Below are 21,597 nucleotides of genomic sequence, written 5' to 3'. Positions count from 1 at the left end.
TAAACATATATAACCTTCTCCCATTTCATATAGCTTGGTTTGGTTTGGTTTGGTTACAAAATTTTGTGCATCCTTTCCATGATCACCACTTATAATTATATATCAAATCACAAATTGTTCATTAACAACAACAACAGCATTAACAACAAACTTAAGTACCTTATTGTCATATATCAATTCTTCAACTATAATTATTATTCCTTAACTTTAAATATAATATTCTAAATATTGAATTCATGCATACAACATCATTCCATTACATCATTCTAATCTGTTTAACAATGCTTATAGTATTGCATATATCATTCTATTATTCTTAAAATATAAAAAATTATTATTCCTTAATTTTAAATGTAATATTCTAAATATTGAATTCATGCATAAAACATCATTCCATTACATCATTCTAATCTGTTTAACAACCCTAAACCCTTACAATATTGCATATATCATTCTATTATTCTTAAAATATAAAAAAATCTTCAATATTTTCCGTTACCATGATTTTTTATCTAACCATTGATAAAACAAATCCCAAACCTTATAAAATCGTTCATCTTCTTGTTCTCTAATTTCAAATGTCAATTTACTCATTTCCGCACATTCCATTATTTTTTGGATAATTTCCTCCTGCGTTGGTATTTTTTCATTTTTCCAATTTTTTGCAAATACAATTCTAGTTGCTGTTAAAACATTTACAGTCAAATATTTCAAATCTTTGTTGTGTATTTCTGGTATAATTCCCAATAAAAAAAGTCTCTGGTTTAAAGTCTATGTATTTTTTTGTCATTTTCTCCTACCACACATGGATCTTAGTCCAATATCTTTTAGCTTCTACGCAAGTCCACCATATATGGTAATATGAACCTGGTATCTGATGACATTTCCAACACTTTTCTGATTTGTTCTTGAACATTCTTGCTATTCTCGTTGTGGGTAGATGCCACCTGTAAAACGTCTTATACAAATTTTCTTTATATGCTGTTGACATTGTCATTTTGTAGTTTTGAGACCACGCGGATGGACTATTGTTGAGGAACAGTGGCATCAGGGAAATTGGAAAATGTCTTGTGAGTCAGTCAGAAGTCCCAGTTAGGGGATAAAATGAATGCAGACATTAGTCCTCAAAAACCTATTCCAGTGCTTTTTTTAATGTCTGGATTGAGAAATTGAATGTTGCTGATTTTCTTCCTACTTTATTCCTTTCCGTGAGAAAAAATAACTCCTGGATCTTATGTCTTAACTTCTTAGGCCAATTTAAATGTTTTCCTGACTCTGAATGTGTCATGAGTGGCCTGAACTGAGAAGCTATTGTGAAGTACGGAAACTAGTGTATGCATTGGCAGAAGCTCGTCTGGTTTAGAGAGATATTTTGAAGAGTTGGTTTTTCTCTGGCATTCCAAACATACCATAGGAAGTGGGGGTGGGTTCATTTCTTACATATTTATTAGGTTTTTTCCCCCCTCACTGGTTAATAACAAAAGTGGTATGAGGAGAGGGAGAAAGGATTATCCACATATTATTTTGTCTATAACAGCAGTTTTCTCTTACAGTCAAAAGAAAAGTTGTCCTTGGTTCTTTTTGCCATTATATGATAAATCAGAGATTTAGGGGTACTGGGAAGTTTCTTGCTTAAAAGCTTTTGTCTGAGGATACCTCTTGCCAAGAAACTATTCATAATCAATTTTTTTTTCAATCTATATATTAATCTCTTGCTTACAATACATTGCATAATATATTGCATTGATATGAATTCATATTTTTTTTCTTCGTCATTCGAAAGCTTTAAAACACCAGCTAATGTTTGTAAATTATATGGTTATTCATACCACAATATTCTGTTTTAACTCAGTGATAAAACAAAGTTATGAAAATAATGTTAAATTCCTCACTTGCAAAATAGTTTGAAACATTAAGTTTATAACGATGCAACTGCTGCGCGATTTGCAGCACAATTTTCAGTATTTTTAATATTAAGATGTAATGAGAACATTATTTTTTCTGCTTTTTAACAATTCAGTAATCAGTTCCATAATTATCTGGCTACTGATTTGGATTTGTAAGTACATGAGACACTTTTCTTAATTTTTTGTATACAAATATTGCAATATATAAATAGCAGTTTATAATTAATGAAACACCCCCCTCTGTGCAGTTTATACTATTTAAAGCTCATATTAGAACTAGGAATGTTATTTTTGCTCTGATAATGCCAAACAAAATAACAATACTTAGTAGCCACCTAAAAAATACCTTTCACAAAACCTTTAATCTCTTATAGCTGAGTCTGTAAACAGAATGTCTATTTAATTCAGTGTATTCCCCTGGAATAATGGCAAGTCTTATTTATATGCAGAAATGGTACAGAAATACATCTTCTAAACTTGTGCAGTGTAGAAATTCTGCCTGCCCAAATTGGTTTGAGAATTTCCCTTTCAGCTTGACTCATTAGAATATTACATCTTTTAACATATAATTTCTTAGACAATTAAACATTTCATTTCCTAAATCAATATCAGAGAGGAAATTGCATGGTTTGAAATGTGGGACATTCCAATGACAACTCTGAATATTTTTCTTTTGTATTAGCCCATTACTTATTCTGCAACAAAGTCTATATCCTACTTTTTTATTCTTGATGCAAGAAAAATGAAAACTAGTAAGGCTTACTTTAAAGAAGAAATGCTTTAGTGTTGAACATGTGTTTTCAAGTGAAAAGAATGAATTTCCCCTGCAGGTTTTCAGGGGGACTAACTAAGCATTATATATTATTTTTATTTTCAAAAGCTACTTCTTTATACTTGAGATTAATACATGAAAATCAGAAGGAAAGCCATTGTATGTGGCCTCATCTCCAGCCTAATTTTGTGTGGGTAACTTCTTCTGTAGGCAAACTTAAAAGTTCACAAACGCCAATTGTTTCTTTTACTACCACAATCAATTGAAACTTTTCAATTTTTTAAGAAAGTGTAATACAACCAAAGCCATTGAGAATCATTCCCCGACTACCTCCATCCTTCTGTCTAAAATCACATTATTTTTACTGAGAAGTTAATTTTCCAGTCCACACCCATTTCCCAGCATGATTCTCAAAATTTCATAAAACAATTTCTCTAAGATAATTTTTTATTTCATTCTATTCAATTCATCATTATACTTACCGTATATACTCGAGTATAGGCCGACCCGAATATAAGCCGAGGCACCTAATTTTACCACAAAAAACTGGAAAAGTTATTGACTCGAGTATAAGCCTAGGGTGGGAAATGCAGCAGCTACCGGTAAATTTCAAAAATAAAAATAGATACCATTAATGTTTTTGAATATTTATTTCAAAGAAAAACAGTAAACTAGCGGTGTATTCAATGAAATACTTCACTCACCTCATGAGGCTGATGTCCCGCTGTGATGATGATGTCCCATGCAGCCGCGGGAGCGATGTCCCGCCTCCTATGACACACGGCACAGTGATTCCTATCATTGGATCACTGTACCAGAGGAGGTGGGACATCGCTATGTGGCTGCTTGCCATAACAAGGAGGAGGTGGGACATCGTTGCAGAGCGGCAGGAGGGGGAGGAAGGGGAATCGTAAGACAGCCCTGCATTACATTAGAACGTGAGGAGGGGGGATGGTGCGGTGCGCGCTGCGCGGCAAACTGACACAGAGGGAGGGGAAACTCACAGGGGCACTGGGCCATTCACGAGTGTCACCCAGCGGCATGGCCCCACCCCTTTTTCTCCTCCATTTCGGGCAAATTTTTCACTGACTCGAGTATAAGCCGAGGCGGCTTTTTTCAGCCCAAAAAGTGGGCTGAAAAACTAGGCTTATACTTGAGTATATACAGTAATTGTATAACCAATTTTTAACCAGGAGAGGATAACCAGCACTGCAATACTTGCTGTGGTTATGCTACTGTTAATTTCAACTGGGTTTATATTATTAAAGACAATGAAATTTCATTATATTATATTCAAGATTTTTTTGGCTTTTCAGAAATTAATTTTAATAGGTTTCTGCATTTCAGAATATAAAATTGTTACCAACACAGTTCAAACAGCAGTTCTTTTAAAAAAGATATTCACATTTTGCTGACATCAGTACATATAAACAGTTAGTTCACATTAACAATATCATTCAAACTCTTTTCAGACAATAAAGAATTGTGATTTGAAAGGAGAAAGGGAATAGACTCCCTGCCACTGCCACTGAATCTTTACATGTTGCTTAGAATATCTCATCAAATGCTAGGTGCACAGAAGCTGTTCATATAATGTGTCAGTCTTGCCTACCCTTATTGTGAATATCTGAAAAGGGGAACAGTTGAAGACTACCCATAAAGAAATATGTAGTCAAGAGGGCTTAAAGTCAGTGTTGGGGTACGAAATATTAAAATATGATGTTGTATACATGGCTTTCCTTTTCTTTCCCCTCCAATATACAAAAGTAAATTCCTTGACATCTTAGATCAGGGGTTTAAAACTCGATTTCATTGAGTGCCTCATCAAGGTTGTGTTTGACCTCAGGGGTTGGAGTGGGTGTGGCCAGAGGTGGGCGTGGCCAGCTCAACATCACTCATGTTGTGGGCACCTGTGGTGGCCTGAGCACTCTGCTAGTGAAAATGGGCTCCCAAGCTCCATTTCCGGCTGCGACAGCCTCCTGCAACCCCCTGCCAGAGAAAATGGAGCCCAGGAGGGCCACGCATGTAGAAAATCTGTAAAGATATATGTCTATTACCAAATTTTAAATGTTAATGTTTGAGTTGACTTTCAGTTGCCTTGTTACCACACATACAAATACAGTTGCTAAATGAGGCAGTTGTTAAATAAAGACCATCTGTATTACAAATAGGGTATTACAGGGTATTACAAATAGGTGTAATAAGAACCAGTACCAGGATTAACTTTGTGATATTTTTCAACTAAATTTTTTTCTGGTAATGTGTTTTGTAGCTGGTCAGGTTGCCACTGGAATCTAAATGCAGAACAGACAACATTGTTATCATCATCATCATCATCATCATCATCATCATCATCATCATCATCATCATCATCATCATCACCATCATCCTCTTCCTCATCATCTTCATAATCAATATTTCTACCTTCCCATTCATAGAATATTTAAGGCATCTAACGCATCTAATAAATATAACAAAATAAATAAACAAGTAGAATAAAATAAGACAAAAATGGAATTCAAATATATACAGTTCTAACGAACTGTTTTTAGGGGAATGTTTCCAGACCATCCTGAACTCACAATACCTGTTTTTATCTGCTGGATGTGATTGAGAGAGAGAGAACTGTAATTATTATAGTTCATAACAGAATCTTCAAGATCCAATCCACTAGGGTATTGAAGAGAGCACCACGCTCTATAATTCCAGAGATTTCATAAAATTAAGAACTTGGAACTTCCTTGAATTGCAGAGCCTTTCCCCTTGGATTTACTAAAAGAAACAAATCCAATCCTATGCATGCATGTCTCTACAACCCAATCATGTTTACTCCTGGGTAAGATTTTCAGGATTACAATCCCAGTTAATAAATCAAAGGAATGATAAATTTTGGGTGGTCTTTAAAATAAACTTCTAGTTGTTTTCTTTTCTTTTGGGATTAAATTTTTTTGGTGCTGGAAACAACTTTCCCTGCTTTTACAACCAGATAGTCTGATTTGTATAACATGCTTAACTAAATCAAGAGGAGAGGAGATAGCCTGTCAGGAAAATGCTGTAATCTACTTGATTATAATCATAGGAATTCTAAGCTAAAACAAGGCTGTAATTGTTTGGGGCTAAACTTAGTTCCCCAAGTCAACCTGAGCTAGGATGAAAGACTTATCCTAGCATTATCCTTTTAACATCAAAGATAGAGAAATCATGCCAGTTTGGGCTCATCTAGTGGTTAAGGCACCAGGTTAGAAAGCGGGAGAGCGTGAATTGAAAATCCTGCCTTAGTCATGAAAGTCAGCTGGGTGATTTTGGGCCAATCATTCTCTCAGCCCAACTCATCTCACAGGATTGTTTTTGTGGGGAAAATAGGAGAAGATATGTTGTATATGTTTGCCGCCCTCGGTTATTTGTATAAAGAATACAGGCAGGAAACATACAAACAAACATACTATAGAGAGATCCCACTAAAAATAACTTTTCTATGCATCTTTAATCCTGCTCCTATGGGTATAGTTCTGGGTAAGGTCCTTCTGCTGAACATGCTGTGATGGTATTGTGTATGAGAAACACCACACATTATTTTCTTGTCCAAGGTCAAAAGAAGGAAAATGCAGCAGGTAATAACCTCACGGACTGTTTTGTAGCATCTGGTCCTTGATTGATCATCACAATTTATTCACTGCTGGCACCTAAGGAGGAATAGTGGCTTCCTCAATTGGCCATTTTGTGAGAATGTGGCATGGAAGGGATAATCTGTCCTATGTGAACGTTCAGAGAAGCTGAAGATCCATTTCTCAATGTTGTCGTAATGTTTCAGAATTGACCCACAATACTAATTTTGGATTTGGGGTTAGTTAATGAGTTCTGCTAAGTTATTTCCCGCATTACTTTTGATACTGGGAATTGCAGGGATAGGACTAAAAAAATGGAGATAGAGAGAAAGGGGGAAAGTTGAATCAGTGCTTCATCCATAAATAATCAGTTGGTCTGGTCAGGGCTGATAAGGATTAAATCTTTGAGAACTTCCTTGCACTTACAGTATATGCCACTTTTTACCTTGGAATCCCAATGCATGCAATAGTAAAACTACAATTTATCATATGCTTATCTTATCCATAATTCTTAAAAGAGGTTGCTTAACTATTATGTGAGGCAGTTGCTTGGTTTTTTTTGGATGGTTCTCAATAAACAGAAGAACAGGGAAGATAATGAACACATATGCAGTTTTATAAACAAGAGGCATAACTGTGGGATAACTAGCCACTGTACTGCTGCCTTGAAGGGCATACAAAAAAAAAGTAATGCTTTTAAACTACAAAAAATGAACTGATTTTTAATATAATTCTAGAGGATCCTTTCAGTATTGATTTGCTCATTGAGAAATATCTGAATAGAAGTTTTTATTGGGGTCTCATGCAGTTTTTTTTAAATTGAAGGTATTTTTGTACTCCAACCAGAGTTTCTTTTGGAAGATGATAGCTGTATAAATTTGTTTAATTAATTAATTAATTAATTTCTCACAGGCATATACTAGATCCGTGATGGCAAACCAGTGGTGGGTTTCAAAAAATTTTTAGAACCTCCTCTGTAGGTGTGGCCTGCTTTGTGGGAGTGGCTTGCCAGCCGTGACTGGGTGGGCGTGGCCAACTTATAAAATGTGGTGAAACTCACTTAACAACGCTCTTGCTTAGCAACAAAAATGTTGGCTCAGAAACTCTGGCATTGAAATGTGCAAGTCTTAAAGCTGTCAAGTTACAAGACCCTTGCACCCCCAACCCTTTAGGAAAAAAACCCAGGGGTATTCAAACTTGACAGCTTTAAGACTTGTGGACTTCAACTCCCAGAATTCCTCCTCTCGCTCTTCATCTTGATGATGTGCAGACGGGCAGGGGGAGGGAGCTGGAACCGGTTCTAAATGGCACTGTAGATTTGTGGAACCGCTTCTATAGAAGAGGTTAGAACTGGCAGGAACCCATCCCTGTGGCATGTGTGCCACAGGTGACACATAGAGCTCTCTGCAGGCATGCGAGCCATCGCCCAGCTCAGCTACACCGCACATGCACTCCCGCCGGCCAGCTGATTTTTGGGTCTCTGCCGCGCATGTCGGAGATGCGTGCACATGCACAGTATGTGTACACATGCATGGGGGGCTGCATGCTCCTGCATGGGGGGTAGAAGAGCACAGGGGTGCGCCCCCTGTGGCCGATTTTGGCCCAGGAGGCTCAGGGAGGCTTGCTAGGCCCAAAATGGAGCCGGGGGGGTCACATGCATGCGTGGAGGTCGTGCGGGGTATCTGCTCGCATGCGCAGGGGGGAGGAAGAGTTTTGTTCAATTAAATCTATGTTGAACTTTATAACTGGTTTGCATTTTCTTTGCTCAGAGTAATAGAAGAATTAAGTTAGAACACTGTAATTACCTTGTTGTTTTAAAAAAATCACTCTTTGGAGAATTTAAATGGAGAAATTAAATGGAAAATGAATAATTTTAATGAAATTAAATAGAGATTAAATGGAAAGATTAAAATACAAGGCTACTTAATGTACTATCTTTATATGGACAAACACTATTGTGCTATTTTTGGTTGCTAATAAATACATATTTTATTTTCTAATGAAAAATGTCCTCTATTATTTTAAAGCATTTTATTTTAAATTCCTGATCATTTAGTGCAGTGTTTCTCAACCTTGGCTACTTGAAGATGTCTGGACTTCAACTCCCAGAATTCCCCAGCCAGCGAATTCTAGGAGTTGAAGTCCAGACATCTTCAAGTGGCCAAGGTTGAGAAACACTGATTTAGTGTATAGTTATTTTGTACTAAGTTAAAATGGAATGTGTGTATCTACATAGAATCATAAGCTCTAATACTTTGGAGGCAAGATGTTATTTTGACAGACATATGTTCATCCTGTACATTAGATGATAGTAAACAAGATGAGAATATTGACATTTATATATAGTACAGTAGACAGGTGAAAATTTGCATTGCATAATTCATTGCTCCCATTAGTTATTTCCATAGTGGATGCCTTCTAGTGTTTCTAATAATTCTTTGTGCTTGTGTTAGCAAAAACAGAGAAACCTGCAACCCCAAATTCTTAAAGGACTTACTGATATTTTAGAAAAAGAGATTTCTGTTATCGCAACCAAGACAAGGTCTAGATTGTAGTATTTTTTTGTGCCTCCGATGAATCACAGCTCCTTCAAAAATGCATTTGCTGCTCAGGAGGAACATGTAATTAATAGAGTATAAGAGTAGCTGTGGCTAAAATAGGAGTGAGCACAAGGCACATTCCACTATATAACATTATAAATGCAGGGGAAATGTAGGATGTGTTAGAAAATTAAGGAATGATTATAAACCAGAGAACTACATTTGTGACCTCCAGATGCTGCCATGTGCTTTCTAAAAAGCCTCTTAAGTATTTGTGAGATGTGCATAGAAATGAAAATTTCAAAGTATGGGACTGTTCATTTTTACTTCGCTCTACGTGCCTATTGGAAATAAATGTCATGCCAAGGTCATCTTTTCTTCCTGAAGAGCTAAGATTATAGCACTATTTTTTTCTTTTAGAAAAAACCCTTTGCAGGCAATGATAATGCTGGGTGCAGAGATTCCTTTGCTTTTTTGAGATACTGCCCTAGCCACACTCTCCAATTGCTTTCTCTTACCCAGTACTTTCAGACAGAGTGCGTGCGTTCAAATTCCCCTCAATTAAACATCGTCACTTTATGGGATCCAGGAAGTGTGTCTTTTCTGTGGTGCCACCACCCTTTGGAACACAACTCCCCCCCCCCTACCCCTGGATGTAGCTGGCCACTACTACTGGGATTTTAGAAAGCCCTTAAGACATGGCTCTCTTCCTAGGCCTAGCGCTAATGTGTTTGTTAAAGTATATGTGGAGTCTTGCCGTATTGATATTATTTATTGTTCCGGTTGTTTTAGCCTAGGCTGCCTTTTTATGATGTTTTAACTGTTTAAATTGTTTCACAAACTTAAGTCTCCAAGTGCTTTTTGTATTTTGCAAGCCACCCAGATTTTAATGGAAAGGGTCGTCATAACTCATTTAAGAAATGTAATTGAATTGAATCTTAGGAAGGTGGGTGCAGTTATTATCTATTAGTGTATTTCCATTTTAACGTTATATTTATATTTTAATTTACATTTATTTTTATTCAAGGTCAGAGACACATAGAGCAAATTCCAGATGATGGAACAAAGCTCCCTCTGAGCATTTTACAGTTCTCTATTGATCTGGAGTTGTTCAGCCTTATCATCACTCCAAATGAAAGTTCTTTTTCATTTCTAAAATGCAGACTGCCTAATGGGAGGATGTGCAGCAGAAAATCTGTCAAAGTAGTTGAAATGTTTTTCAGAATGCTCTTGTACTGATATTTAAAATAAGAATTTAGTAAGAAAATTCCATGGAATTCTTCAGTACATGGATTGAAAACTGTTGATGATATAATATTGCATATGCAGTAGAATTCGATGGAATTCTACTTCAAGCATATACTTCATGCCTTCTAGAAGGAAGATTTTATTCAAGATCTGTTGCCTCTGTGCAGAGCAGGATGGAAACCTGAGTGGAGGCACAGTGTCCTTAATTTTGGATAGGGTTCCCAATAATTGATCTCTACATATGTAATACAATCAGGTAAACAAAGTTAGAATTAATACCTATAGCTGTCTTTTCAATGTCCTCATCCTTGAAGGTATTTCTGCTGCATTGCAAGATTTGTCAACTGTCCCAACTTGGTTAGAAAAAAAGACTCTTGGGTCCATTCTTAATGAAAGTATACTTTACTTAAGCACGTAAGTGGTTACAGAAGAAGCAATACTGGATCTGAGATTTTCGCGCCCAAAGCATATAGTTCAGTGGTGGGATTCAAAATGTTTTACTACTGGCTTGGTGGGTGTGGCATGGTGGGCATGGCAGGGGAAGGTTATTGCAAAATCTCCATTCCCTCCCGATCAGCTGGGACTCAGGAGGCAGAGAATAGATGGGGGCAGGGCCAGCCAGAGATGGTATTTATCGGTTCTCCGAACTACTCAAACTTTCCACTACCGGTTCTCCAGAACTGGTCAGAACCTGCTGAATACCTCTGTTATAGTTAACATTTACCTTATTCTCACCTTCCCCCCTGATTATCAGTGAGTGTCCAATTGAGTATTAACAAATTGTTTTGGTAACAGTCCCTGTCTTTGCGGGCTGGATGATTCCGCATTCTACAGTGTGACCTTGGAACAGTCGGCAGCTCTCACAGAATGGCACGATGCATAGTTTCAATTCCTCTCATGTTACCCTTCGCCTCATCCCACCCCACAACTTTCCTCTCCCCTTTGAGTATGGCAGCCCTGACAAGTTCAGAGAAAGGATGTATCTAGTTCCTTCTGTGGCCAAGATAGAATTGTCTGGTGCAGCCTACTTGCATTTATTGAACAAGGATTTTGCTTAATCCATTTTGGCCAGTTTTTAAATGCTTAGTTTCTCTTTTTCATTGTGAGATTTAACATTTTTGCTAAAATTTAGTTTTGTACTAGGGAAACTGTCTAGGACAGTTGGCCAAAACATTGAGCTGAATAACTGTAACTCCATAGTAGCGGAGATATGTAGTGCACAAATGTCACACATTCCGTTCAGAGAACCTCCACTGCTGGCACTTGGAGAGTTGTTGCCACACTTGATATAGGAAACTGGTCTGACTGCTATTATAAGACAGCCCGCATTTGATGAAGGGCATCCTATTTCATCATGTTTCTCCAAGGTAGATACTGAATCCATTTTATAGATTATTACCAGTTTTTAGATAATTTTGTTTTTAAAAATGATGCTTTGTTGTAAATAAACAAGATACATTTTAATTTTAATAATTGATCATGTGCCTTCAAGTTGCTATCAACCCTTATTCACCAGATAGAAACACTTTCTCCATCACAACCTGTTGTGGCCCAGCAGGAGCCGTTGGAGCTGCCACCAGACTCTGACAGCGAGGGGCCCTATGAGTCGGCTCTGGAAGATGTGGAGGACCCTGGACAGGGTTCCGACTCCGAGCAGGGCGCAGAGAGGCTGGTTGGCCACCAGGAGGCACCTGAGCCTTGGACCAGTGGGGAGGAGACAAGGGAGAGTGAGCCGGAGGCCAGTAGTGAGTTGTTCCTGGATGCACGCCATCGAAGAGCTACTAGGCATCAGGAACAATTACGCAATTACAGGAGGTGATTGTACTCAGCTGATGGTCATTAGGCTCCTCTTCAGACTATAAAAAGGCTACTTGTGCACACGCCCCTCTATGCAGAAGTCAACACAGAATCGAATGTCGGAGAACTTTGTATGAGCTTGGCAGGCTGGATTGCTGCCAAGCCTTATCTGTGTTTATTGCTGCCCAAGCTTGTCTGTGCTGGGTTGCTGCCAAGGACCTGTCTGTCTGTTAATTAAATGCTGTAATTTATCTCTGGCTCGGAGTGTGCTTTGGTGTGGAACAAGGGGGGTCAGAACACAACCTGTCCCTAACCTGGTCTTTCAGTTCTTCTAACCGTGCACTGCAATTGAATCCATCCATCTTGCTCTGGTCACCCTCTTCTTCTCTTTGCTTCTACCTTTTCCAGCATTAGGGCCTTCTCCAGAATTCATTTTAATAAACCCTTTATGAAATAGATGTTGGCTGATCTTCCAATTTACATACAGATTCAATAAACCTGAATAAACACAATGCTCAGCAGATTTATAAACACATTTAATAACTGTATAAAGCAAAAGCTGTTAATGCAAGTTTCAATATTTATATTATTTACCGTGTAAGATATAAATTGAAAGCAGGTTAAAAAAAAAATAGAACATTAGGAACTGGGGAAATATGACCAGAGTCGATCAAGCTATATAAAAAGAAGAAATCAGGGAAAAGCAATGGTTCTAGAAGACAACAGAAAGCTTAAGCAGAATAATAAATATAAATAAATGGTATTTACACCTGAAATTGGATCATGTCATGGAGGCAAAGGAAAGCAATTGTTTATCGGGAGGAATCTGTACATAGTTATTACACTCTTTCTCCTTCTCGTCCTTTGAAAAATAATACTAAATGCTTAGCAAGGTCTAAGAAATAGCAGGCTGGAAGCTTGGGAAAAGATTATAGTGTTGCTCTTTAAAAATATTTTTCAAAACAGCTGGATGTAATCCCTTATCTTTAGCAAAACAAGGGCAAGATTGTGTCTGTCTCCCTGTCCAACATACAGACATAGAACACATCGCACACACCCTGATCCATCTTTCTTCAACAATGACAGTATTAAAGCAAATTCAAAATGAATGTTGCTCTTCCATGCTACTATGTTCTGCTGTCTTGCTAGAGGGACATAAGTAACAGGCCTGTCTGCTTCTTTTCCACTGCATGGTGGAAATCTTTCCTGCCATTTTCCTCAGTTAAGCTTCTGTGTCTTGCTTCCTAAGCTGTCAGGGGGGGGGGGGCAATTGAATGGGCCACCCAAGCGATTCAGTCTTTCTGAACAAACTGCTCAGTGGCAGTTTTGATCTGACTAACTATTGCTTTTGTGAGGTCAGTGACAAGATACTGGCAGATGTGTCCAAGCAACCAGGACTGGGAGATTGTGACCTGTGCCTAGAGTCATTTCTGCAGCTTAGCTAAAAGGTCTATGGAAGAAATTCTTCCCCATTTGTGGGCTTCATCAGAACTTTAGGAGGCTGTATTGCTCCTGGCAGTAATGCGTTTTAGCATTTACTTGAAGCTTTCTGGATTAGAGAGATCTCCGTCAGCTACTGTTACCTAGGAGGGAAGGTTATATAATTTTCAAATACTGTATTTTATCAGTCACAGTTAAGATTAATTGAACGCAGCAGTTAGAGGTCAAGGTAGAATCTAATACAAAATCTAAGCCTAAAAAAAGAACTAACTATTCTCAGCCGGAGGGTCTATGGAGGGGTTCAGAATTTAGAATCAAATAACTACAGAATATGTTCTTTTTGGCTTTAGGGAAAGATTGTTCTAGAATTCTTACTAAAAACAGTTTTGTAATCTTAGCGCAAATAAACTTATAGATAAATAATGTGATGTTTCTTCATATTAACACAACTAAAGAGGTGGAGAAAAAAATAGGGAATGGTAGAAGCATATGCCAGAGGTTTATTTTTAAGTATATTTTCATAATTGAAAGAAGAGGGGACAGAGAACATAGTGTTTAAAATAAATATTTGTGAAATTCAAGATCATTTTAATAATGCCGCCAAAGTTAAATATGACATATAGATTCACATGCTATGTCAAGCATGTAGAAGCATAGTATAAGCTAAGTAAGACCATTAAAGGCTAGCGATAAATTTGCACATAAATTAGCAAAAATATAAATAGAAAATAAGAAAGGAATTGCCACACTGCCATTAATAGGAAACAAATTGTGAGGGAAAAATTATCATTGTACACATGCAGATGAAATGTCCAGATTATTAATTTCTGCAATAGGTAGTATGCTGCATAATGTTGTTTATATTCTCTCTTATTTGCTGATCTATGATTGTTAGAAAGATTTAGTTGGTGGATATATCCTCTTAAGACACAGTGATGGTTAAATTTTCAGAGGCACTTTGATTTAGTAGTTCTCGTAGAATTTATATTATTTAATACCTGACTGTTACAGTGTTACATGGTATTTGGGAAACCCCTTTGACAGAAATATTAAATAAAATATCTATAAAAAGTATAACTAGAAATCAGATTTGCTACTCTGAGAGTTGTAATACTGCTCACAGTGAGAGAATGACAAATCAGTTTGGAAATTACAAACTCATGTTCTCAAACTGAATTAAAAGCTGCTTATCTATGGAAAATTTAGTGTGGTTTGATCAGTCCTTGAGGTTAATAAATTTTAAATTAAATACAGTGCATTATATATTGTATTTCAAATAGGTTATCACTAGTTACCATATATGTTGTTATCCAATGAATAACCTTCCATTTCATTTTATAGAAAAGTGTTTATCTAGCTTCACTGCAGTTTTAAGTTGAACTCTACTCTTCTTTCCTCCTCCCACTTGATCGTGAGAAGGAGTCAAACAGATTTCAGTTTAGTTTTCATACATGGCTGGTTTGCCGTATGTGAGAAATAGAAGAGTGATTAAAATAAAACCTAGATTGCAAAATAATTTAGCAAAATAATTCAGAATGTTGTTATTATTTTGTATAGAAGTTGTCAAAAAATTATTTTAAATCTAATGTGGGTGGATTTCAGAAAGGGAAACTGCACTTGAAGATGGAAACTGAAAACAGATGCAAACTAAATTATGGAGATTTTTAGAATTTTTGGCCAAAGAAATAGATTAGGCTAACCAGTGGTGGGTTTCAAAAATTGTTTGAACCTATTCTGTGGGTGTGGCCTCCTTTGTGGGAGTGGCTTGCTGCCCATGTGACCGGATGGGAGTGGCTTGCCGCCCATGTAACCGGATATGAAGATGCCGACGACACTTGTCAGAACCACCTTAAATTACCTCACACACCGCAGTGGCATGCATAAGAATATGATGTAAACTTGTTTTTTAAAAGGCATCTTTGGTTTGCGTTAAAACAACTTCAACACACGCAATGTTCTGATTGCACCACAAACGCAGTAGTCATCCTTACCTTTCACAGAGGCGCTGAGTTTTATAAATATGAGCATGATAGTGTAGAATAATCATATCCAAGGACCAGTGGTGGGTTTCAAAAAGTTTGGAACCTATTCTGTAGGTGTGGCCTGCTTTCCGGGTCCACTGGTGGAACCTCTTCTAACTGGTTCGGTAGATTTGACGAACCGGTTCTACCGAATAGGTGCGAACTGGTAGGAACCCACCTCTGAGGCTAACACACAACAAAAATCTAATCTCAACCTCACCCCACCATGAAAGCTAACAATTGGAATAGACTTTCTTTATTTCAAGAGAACCATATTTTTTTTTAGCATCATAAAATGATTTCGTTAGAGTGTCCAAATAAACATATGTATATTCTACAGAAAGACTTGTTCTCGAGGGCTCCTTAAGATCATGTGAAGGGTTTGAGCCAACTTGTAGAAATCTCAAAAAACACACTATCTTGACATAACTGCTGGGAAATTTCCATCTAGAGATTGCCATGTTTTATGGAAGGAAAGTATAAACTAACTCCTGGAATTCATGGAATTAGTTTCATGCTGCTTTGGATACTAGCTTTAGACTGCAAGTAAGTGACAATGCATTCCTCAGTGTGTTTATTCAGAAGTAAGTAACCCTGAATTTAATAAAATCTGGTTTTTGGCATATGCAAGCAGAAAGACAAACTTTGCAATTACTTTTTTTTCTCCTAGCAAATGGAGTACATGGTGAAAGGCAACTGAGCAGCATAATAAAATCTTACATTCGTAATTCAAGTTGCAAACCAATGGGTTTTAATTGTTCAAGCATTAGCTAGGAAATATATTGCTTCTCTCTTTTTATTTAAAATATTTTTTTTCAATATTGTTTGTTAAATTGGATTAAGTCAATTTGCCCTGTGACACTCCTCCTCTGCTTTACACAAAAATAATTGGCCCTTGTAAATGCAATGCATGCTAATCCAAACGCATGATCAGTCTGAAAAAAAATCACTAGTTTGCTATTTATTTCAATAGAGGATGGTAAGAATAAATTGTAAGCTCTCATGTTTTCTTATTTTCAGGAAACAGAGGACCATGTCGCATTCCTGATAACTGTTCCCACCGCTCTGGCAATTTTCTTTGCCATATTTATCCTTGCCTGCATAGAACCATTATTCAAAAAGTTCCTACGTGCTTTCTCTGTGGTTGTGTGGGTATGCCTTGTTGCCATGGGATATCTCTTCATGTGGTTTGGAGGAATAATCTGTCCATGGGACCAGGTAGGCTTTGATTTTTTTTTTTTTAATACAAAACATTTCTATTGGTTTGAAGGAATACTTGTGTCAGCGTTCCAAATATCATGCAGAATTAAATCAGAGTCCAAGGCTGAGCTATCCTTAAAGTTCCAATTTAATAAGACAGACATGTTGACATTATGCTATGGAATCCCAATACTGGAATGACATCAGAATTCCACCCAGTTAAAAGTTCATGATCTTGTCCCCACACCCATAATCCATCACATGGTCCAATCTTCTTCCACGCTGGCATCCACACCCAGCTGCTTCCGTTCAGTTGATAAAGTATGGAGACAAAGGATGACCTTGGCTTCTAGTAAAGAATGAAAACAATACATTCAACAATCCTACTCCTTCTATTCCCCCCTCCCATCAACTATACTAATGAAACAGCATAATGAAATAAGAGAAAGTGTGGCAGGCCAAAATTCTAATATAATTGCAGGCCTGACAACTTGATTGTATTAGAACCTAGACAACCCATGATCTATTGGGAGATCCTTCCAGAGATATTTCCTTACCAGATTCCTCAATGTCTTCAACAGTGAAAGAGCTTCTAATGTACTGGCCTGACTGGAAAAGTTGAGATGCATTCAAAGATGTATCTAACTACGTATATATCGCTAAAACTCTTGTTACGACCTACAACTGGGTGAAAAGGTGCATGATAGGGTAACATTTTTTGAATCTCAAGTGGGCTAATTTACAGAATGCATGCGTAATCTGGGACCTATTATTCCTGAGAAAATGTAATTTGTGAAAGTTGTGTCTGCTTCAGTGTTATTGGACTGCTGCTTTAGTCTGTGACAGTTTCCCAGCCAATCACACAGATTAACAGAGTTGGAAGGGACCTTATAAGTTATCTAGTCCAACCCCAACCTCAAGCAGGAGACCCTACACCAAATGGCATTCCAATCTGTTCTTGAAAGTCTCAAGTGATGAAGTCCCCACAACATCCGAAGGCAAGCTGTTCCATTGGTTGATTGTCAACACAATCCCTTGTTCCTTCTCACACCTAACAACAGCCACTAACCTGCCTGCTAAAAAGCGAAAGGGGAAAGAAGAAAGGGAAGAACAGGGAAGATAAAATCCCCATCGCCTTTCCAGCCCATGCCACTTCCCTCCAACCTCCTCCAACCTGTGCCACCATGCTGCGTGTCTTGCCGTGCACCTTCGCTAATTGCTGTGGCATTTCTCACTCATTGCTATGACCTCCATTCATTTTCTTGCACTACTCTCTCTGTGCCCCAATTGACTCATATAGCACCTCTTACATATTCCATAGCTCACATACCCTTCTTGACCCATGCAAATTGACCCATTTCTCTGTTCACTATTCAACCTGCACAGCACCTTTTATGCTCTCCCAAGCACACTTTCCAACATACACTGCCCACCAGCACTCTCCCAGGAAGTGCGGCATCTCTGATACACACCCATAACCAACCCATAGCACCTCTCATCAGTCTCTGGGTACCATTGCTTACACACATCTCCATGCACCTCCTTGTTCTCTTCCTTACGTGGTAGCAACAAAAAATCTGCTTGCTGGCCTTGTAACTTCCCACTGGGTTCCCCACTGATTTCCTTCCAGGGAAAGAGGAAGGCAGGGAGGGGAAGGAAGGAAGAAAAGAAGGAAGGATTTCTGATATTCCCTGCCAGTTTCCCACAAGGAAACTCAATGGGGAAACTGGGAGGAAGTTGGAAGCCACTCCTACTTCCACTATTTTTTATTTTTATTTTTTGCTTATCATGGTCATTAGGTAAGGAAATATCTTTGAAACAATGACCAAATAAGGCACCTGCTATCTAATATACTACTAAATAACCATAACCTTTAACTTGGCGAAACAGTACATTTATAGGGCAACATTTTTTGACCAAAGTGCTTCAAATGGTCTAACTGTGTCCAAAATCTGAAACACATGACTGCCAAATTCAAATTTTGCAAATTTTATAAAACATGTTATGCAGTGGTGGGATTCAAATAATTTAACAACCGGTCCTCTGCCCAAATGACCAGTTGGGTAGGCATGACTCGGTGGTCATGTGACTGGGTGGGTGTGGCCAATTCAACGTCACTCACGTCAATGGGCACTTCACGTCAACTGTTACAAGTAATAAGGGTTAACTGAGGCAGTTTCTGTAAGCAGGGCAATAAAGATTAGGCTAGAAACAACACCAGAATGTTTCCTTCCTGCCTTCCTTACAGGATTAGCCCTGTAAAGTGGGAAAAAACAAAATGAGATTTCTTCCAACAACCGGTTCTCTGAACTGCTTAGAAAGTTACCAACCGGTTCTCCCAAGTAGGTGCGGGCTGGCTGAATCCCACCACTGATGTTATGACATTAAAAACTACCATAAAATAGTTTATGACATAGTTCAAAATGTAATAAAGCAATTTCTGTGCTGATATTTGATATGTTATACAGTTCAACATGTTTTTTTCCCAAGGCAGGTATACCTCTGTGAATATATCTTTTCCAATGACTTTTTCAATGAAGGCATTACATAGAGGTTCTTTACAACATGTTCTGTTTTATGACATAAACTGTTTTATGATAATGTTTATGTCATAACATTACATTTGAGGCAATTTTGTTCAAAAATTATGCCTAAGATGCACTGTTTTGCCCAGTTAAAGGTTTTGAAAACAAGAGTTTTAGCTGTACATAGGCATAGATGTTGGGAGAGGAGTGGATTGAGAAAGTTAACAAGTTAAGAGCCGAGGTGGCGCAGTGATTAGAGTGCAGCACTGCAGGCTACTTTAGCTGACTGCAGTTCTGCAGTTTGGCTGTTCAAATCTCACCGGCTCAAGGTTGACTCAGCCTTCCATCCTTCTGAGGTGGGTAAAATGAGGACCTGGATTGTTCTTGGGGGCAATATGCTGACTCTGTAAAACGCTTAGAGAGGGCTGAAAGCCCTATGAAGCGGTATATAAGTCTAACTGCTATTGCTATTGCTATAAGTTAAGACTCCTCATGACTGAATAGAAAAAAACTTCCATTGTCAAGAGCTGAAAACAGTCACTATTTTTGTTGAATGATAGAAATGTCAAGTTAAGGATGTAGTTTGATGTGTAACAGCTTTTCTTTCCAATCAGCTGATTAACTAATACGGTCATTCCATAATCAGGGAAATCAGCTGCCTATGCTACATACAACAAACTGTTTTTATTATTTCAAAATAGAAGTAGCTTAAATTTAGAAAATCTGAAAAACGAGAATTTACTTGAATTCTCTTGGATTTACTTGAATTATTATTTTTAATTTACAAGAGCCGAGGTGGCGCAGTGGTTAAATGCAGCACTGCAGGCTACTTCAGCTGACTGCAGTTCTGCAGTTCGGCTGTTCAAATCTCACCGGCTCAGGGTTGACTCAGCCTTCCATCCTTCTGAGGTGGGTAAAATGAGGACCCAGATTGTTGTTGGGGGCAATAGGCTGACTCTGTAAACCACTTAGAGAGGGCTGAAAGCCCTATGAAGCGGTATATAAGTCTAACTGCTATTGCTATTGCTATTGCTAATTTAGTAAATAACATGAGATGATTTTAAGAACAATTCTAAAAAGACACATGGCCTCAAATTGCAAAAGAATTACATAAAAATGTTCAGTTGAGAACTGTGCAGGAAATTTAGAATGAAAATTTTCTTTTCCCCTTCTCTTAGAATACTATGTCTTAAAGTAGCTACAAGAAAGATTATAGGATTGGACTAAAATGAAGGTGTGTCATATAACAAGGCAATAGCTTGTAGCTCTTTTCTGCAGCTGCTCATCCATTCCTCAAGTGCTTGAGTAGTAGCTAGAGGACTGCGTTGAATGACACAAATTGTGGCACCTGAGGCTGAGAGGGAAGAAAATTAACACTATTACACTTCCCTAAATTTTGATCAAACCCATCATAAAGTATACCTTATCTAGGGAGACTAAATTTTAAATGACGAAGTGTTATGTGACAGAGAGAAAGAAACAATTGTGCTTTCATGTTGGGCATCTGAAGATACTATTGGAAGCAGTGTTCAAATCAAAGTACGTCCTGTGGCATGTATAGCAAAATAACTTATGAGGAAATAGCATTTTTGGAATTCAGTGGAATGTTTGAAAAGGGCTTTTAAGCAACCACCAAATAATTTGTTCCCATCAGCAGGAATTTGCTGCTGCCAGCCAGGCAGTAAGGACTGTCTGTCTCTTACTTCAATTAAGTGACTCATTAGAATAAGCATGCATTAGTGGATTAAAAATGAAATGCATCCGGTTTTAAAGAATTGAACTGAAACTCTAAGAAAGGTCCAGAGTGAGGAAATGTCTTATTTTGACCAGTGTTAATACAGAAGTTGTCAGTTTTGAGGCTGATTAGTGACTTCCACCTTACTCAGATATCATTTATTTTATGTACGGATATTAAAGAAATCAAATACATTGCCTTTTAGATTTTGTGAATTGTCCCACAAAATAATTATTCTTTTCTTAAGATATAAATATTTGCATTGACAATGATAATAATTTCTTTTATTTTTTTGCCATTCATTGTAGCTCTGTAGCAGCTTTAGTTATACAGGATATATTGAATTTTTTTGTATTCAAATACAAGACACAAAACTAGAAGCGCGACGAATGAGCGACTAATTAGCCCTAAAGCGCGCCGACAAAAGCGTGGCGACAGAAGCGCGCTGTAACGGAACCCTAAACCTAACCCTAAACCTAACCCTAAACCTAAACCTAACCGTAAACCTTACCTTAAATTAAATCGTGCTTCTATCGGCGCGCTGTTGTCGGCGCGCTGTTGTCGGTGCGCTTTTGACATCGCGGTTTTAGCGCCGCGGTGTTGTCGGTGCGCTTATGACGTTCGCGCTTTTGTCGCGTCACACTGATGGATAGCAATACCCCGTAACCTATTTTGAAATATCTTCAGAGTGGCTTATCTGGCATCTACCCCATTTTTCGATGACCCTAAGCAAAGTTTTTTTTTAATTGTTCAGTTGTTGAGTTTATTATTGCCAATTAACTGTTGTTTGTATTGATTATCTATTTT

At 37.8% G+C, this 21,597-nt stretch overlaps 1 protein-coding gene and 1 long non-coding RNA gene across 3 annotated transcripts in view; one reads left to right on the top strand and one right to left on the bottom strand.

Annotated features, from left to right (window-relative positions):
- ADCY2 (adenylate cyclase 2) overlaps positions 1-21,597 on the top strand; it is a 168,069-nt gene that overhangs the window by 3,423 nt on the left and 143,049 nt on the right. For both annotated transcript variants that reach the window (XM_087721923.1, XM_087721922.1), the window contains exon 2: positions 16,351-16,548. In XM_087721923.1, the coding sequence (XP_087578049.1) occupies positions 16,351-16,548 (198 nt within the window). The remainder of the gene's footprint in view (positions 1-16,350; positions 16,549-21,597) is intronic.
- Positions 1-21,597, bottom strand: part of LOC148044493 (uncharacterized) — a 1,189,713-nt gene that overhangs the window by 1,026,789 nt on the left and 141,327 nt on the right. The window lies entirely within an intron of this gene.

This window comes from Thamnophis sirtalis, unplaced genomic scaffold (assembly GCF_051295495.1).
Source record: "Thamnophis sirtalis isolate CommonGarterSnake01/CBP01778 unplaced genomic scaffold, rThaSir2_p1.2 scaffold_8, whole genome shotgun sequence".
NCBI lineage: Eukaryota > Metazoa > Chordata > Lepidosauria > Squamata > Natricidae > Thamnophis > Thamnophis sirtalis.
The sequence above is the reverse complement of the archived record's forward strand: the minus strand, read 5'-3'. Positions and strand labels throughout refer to the sequence as shown.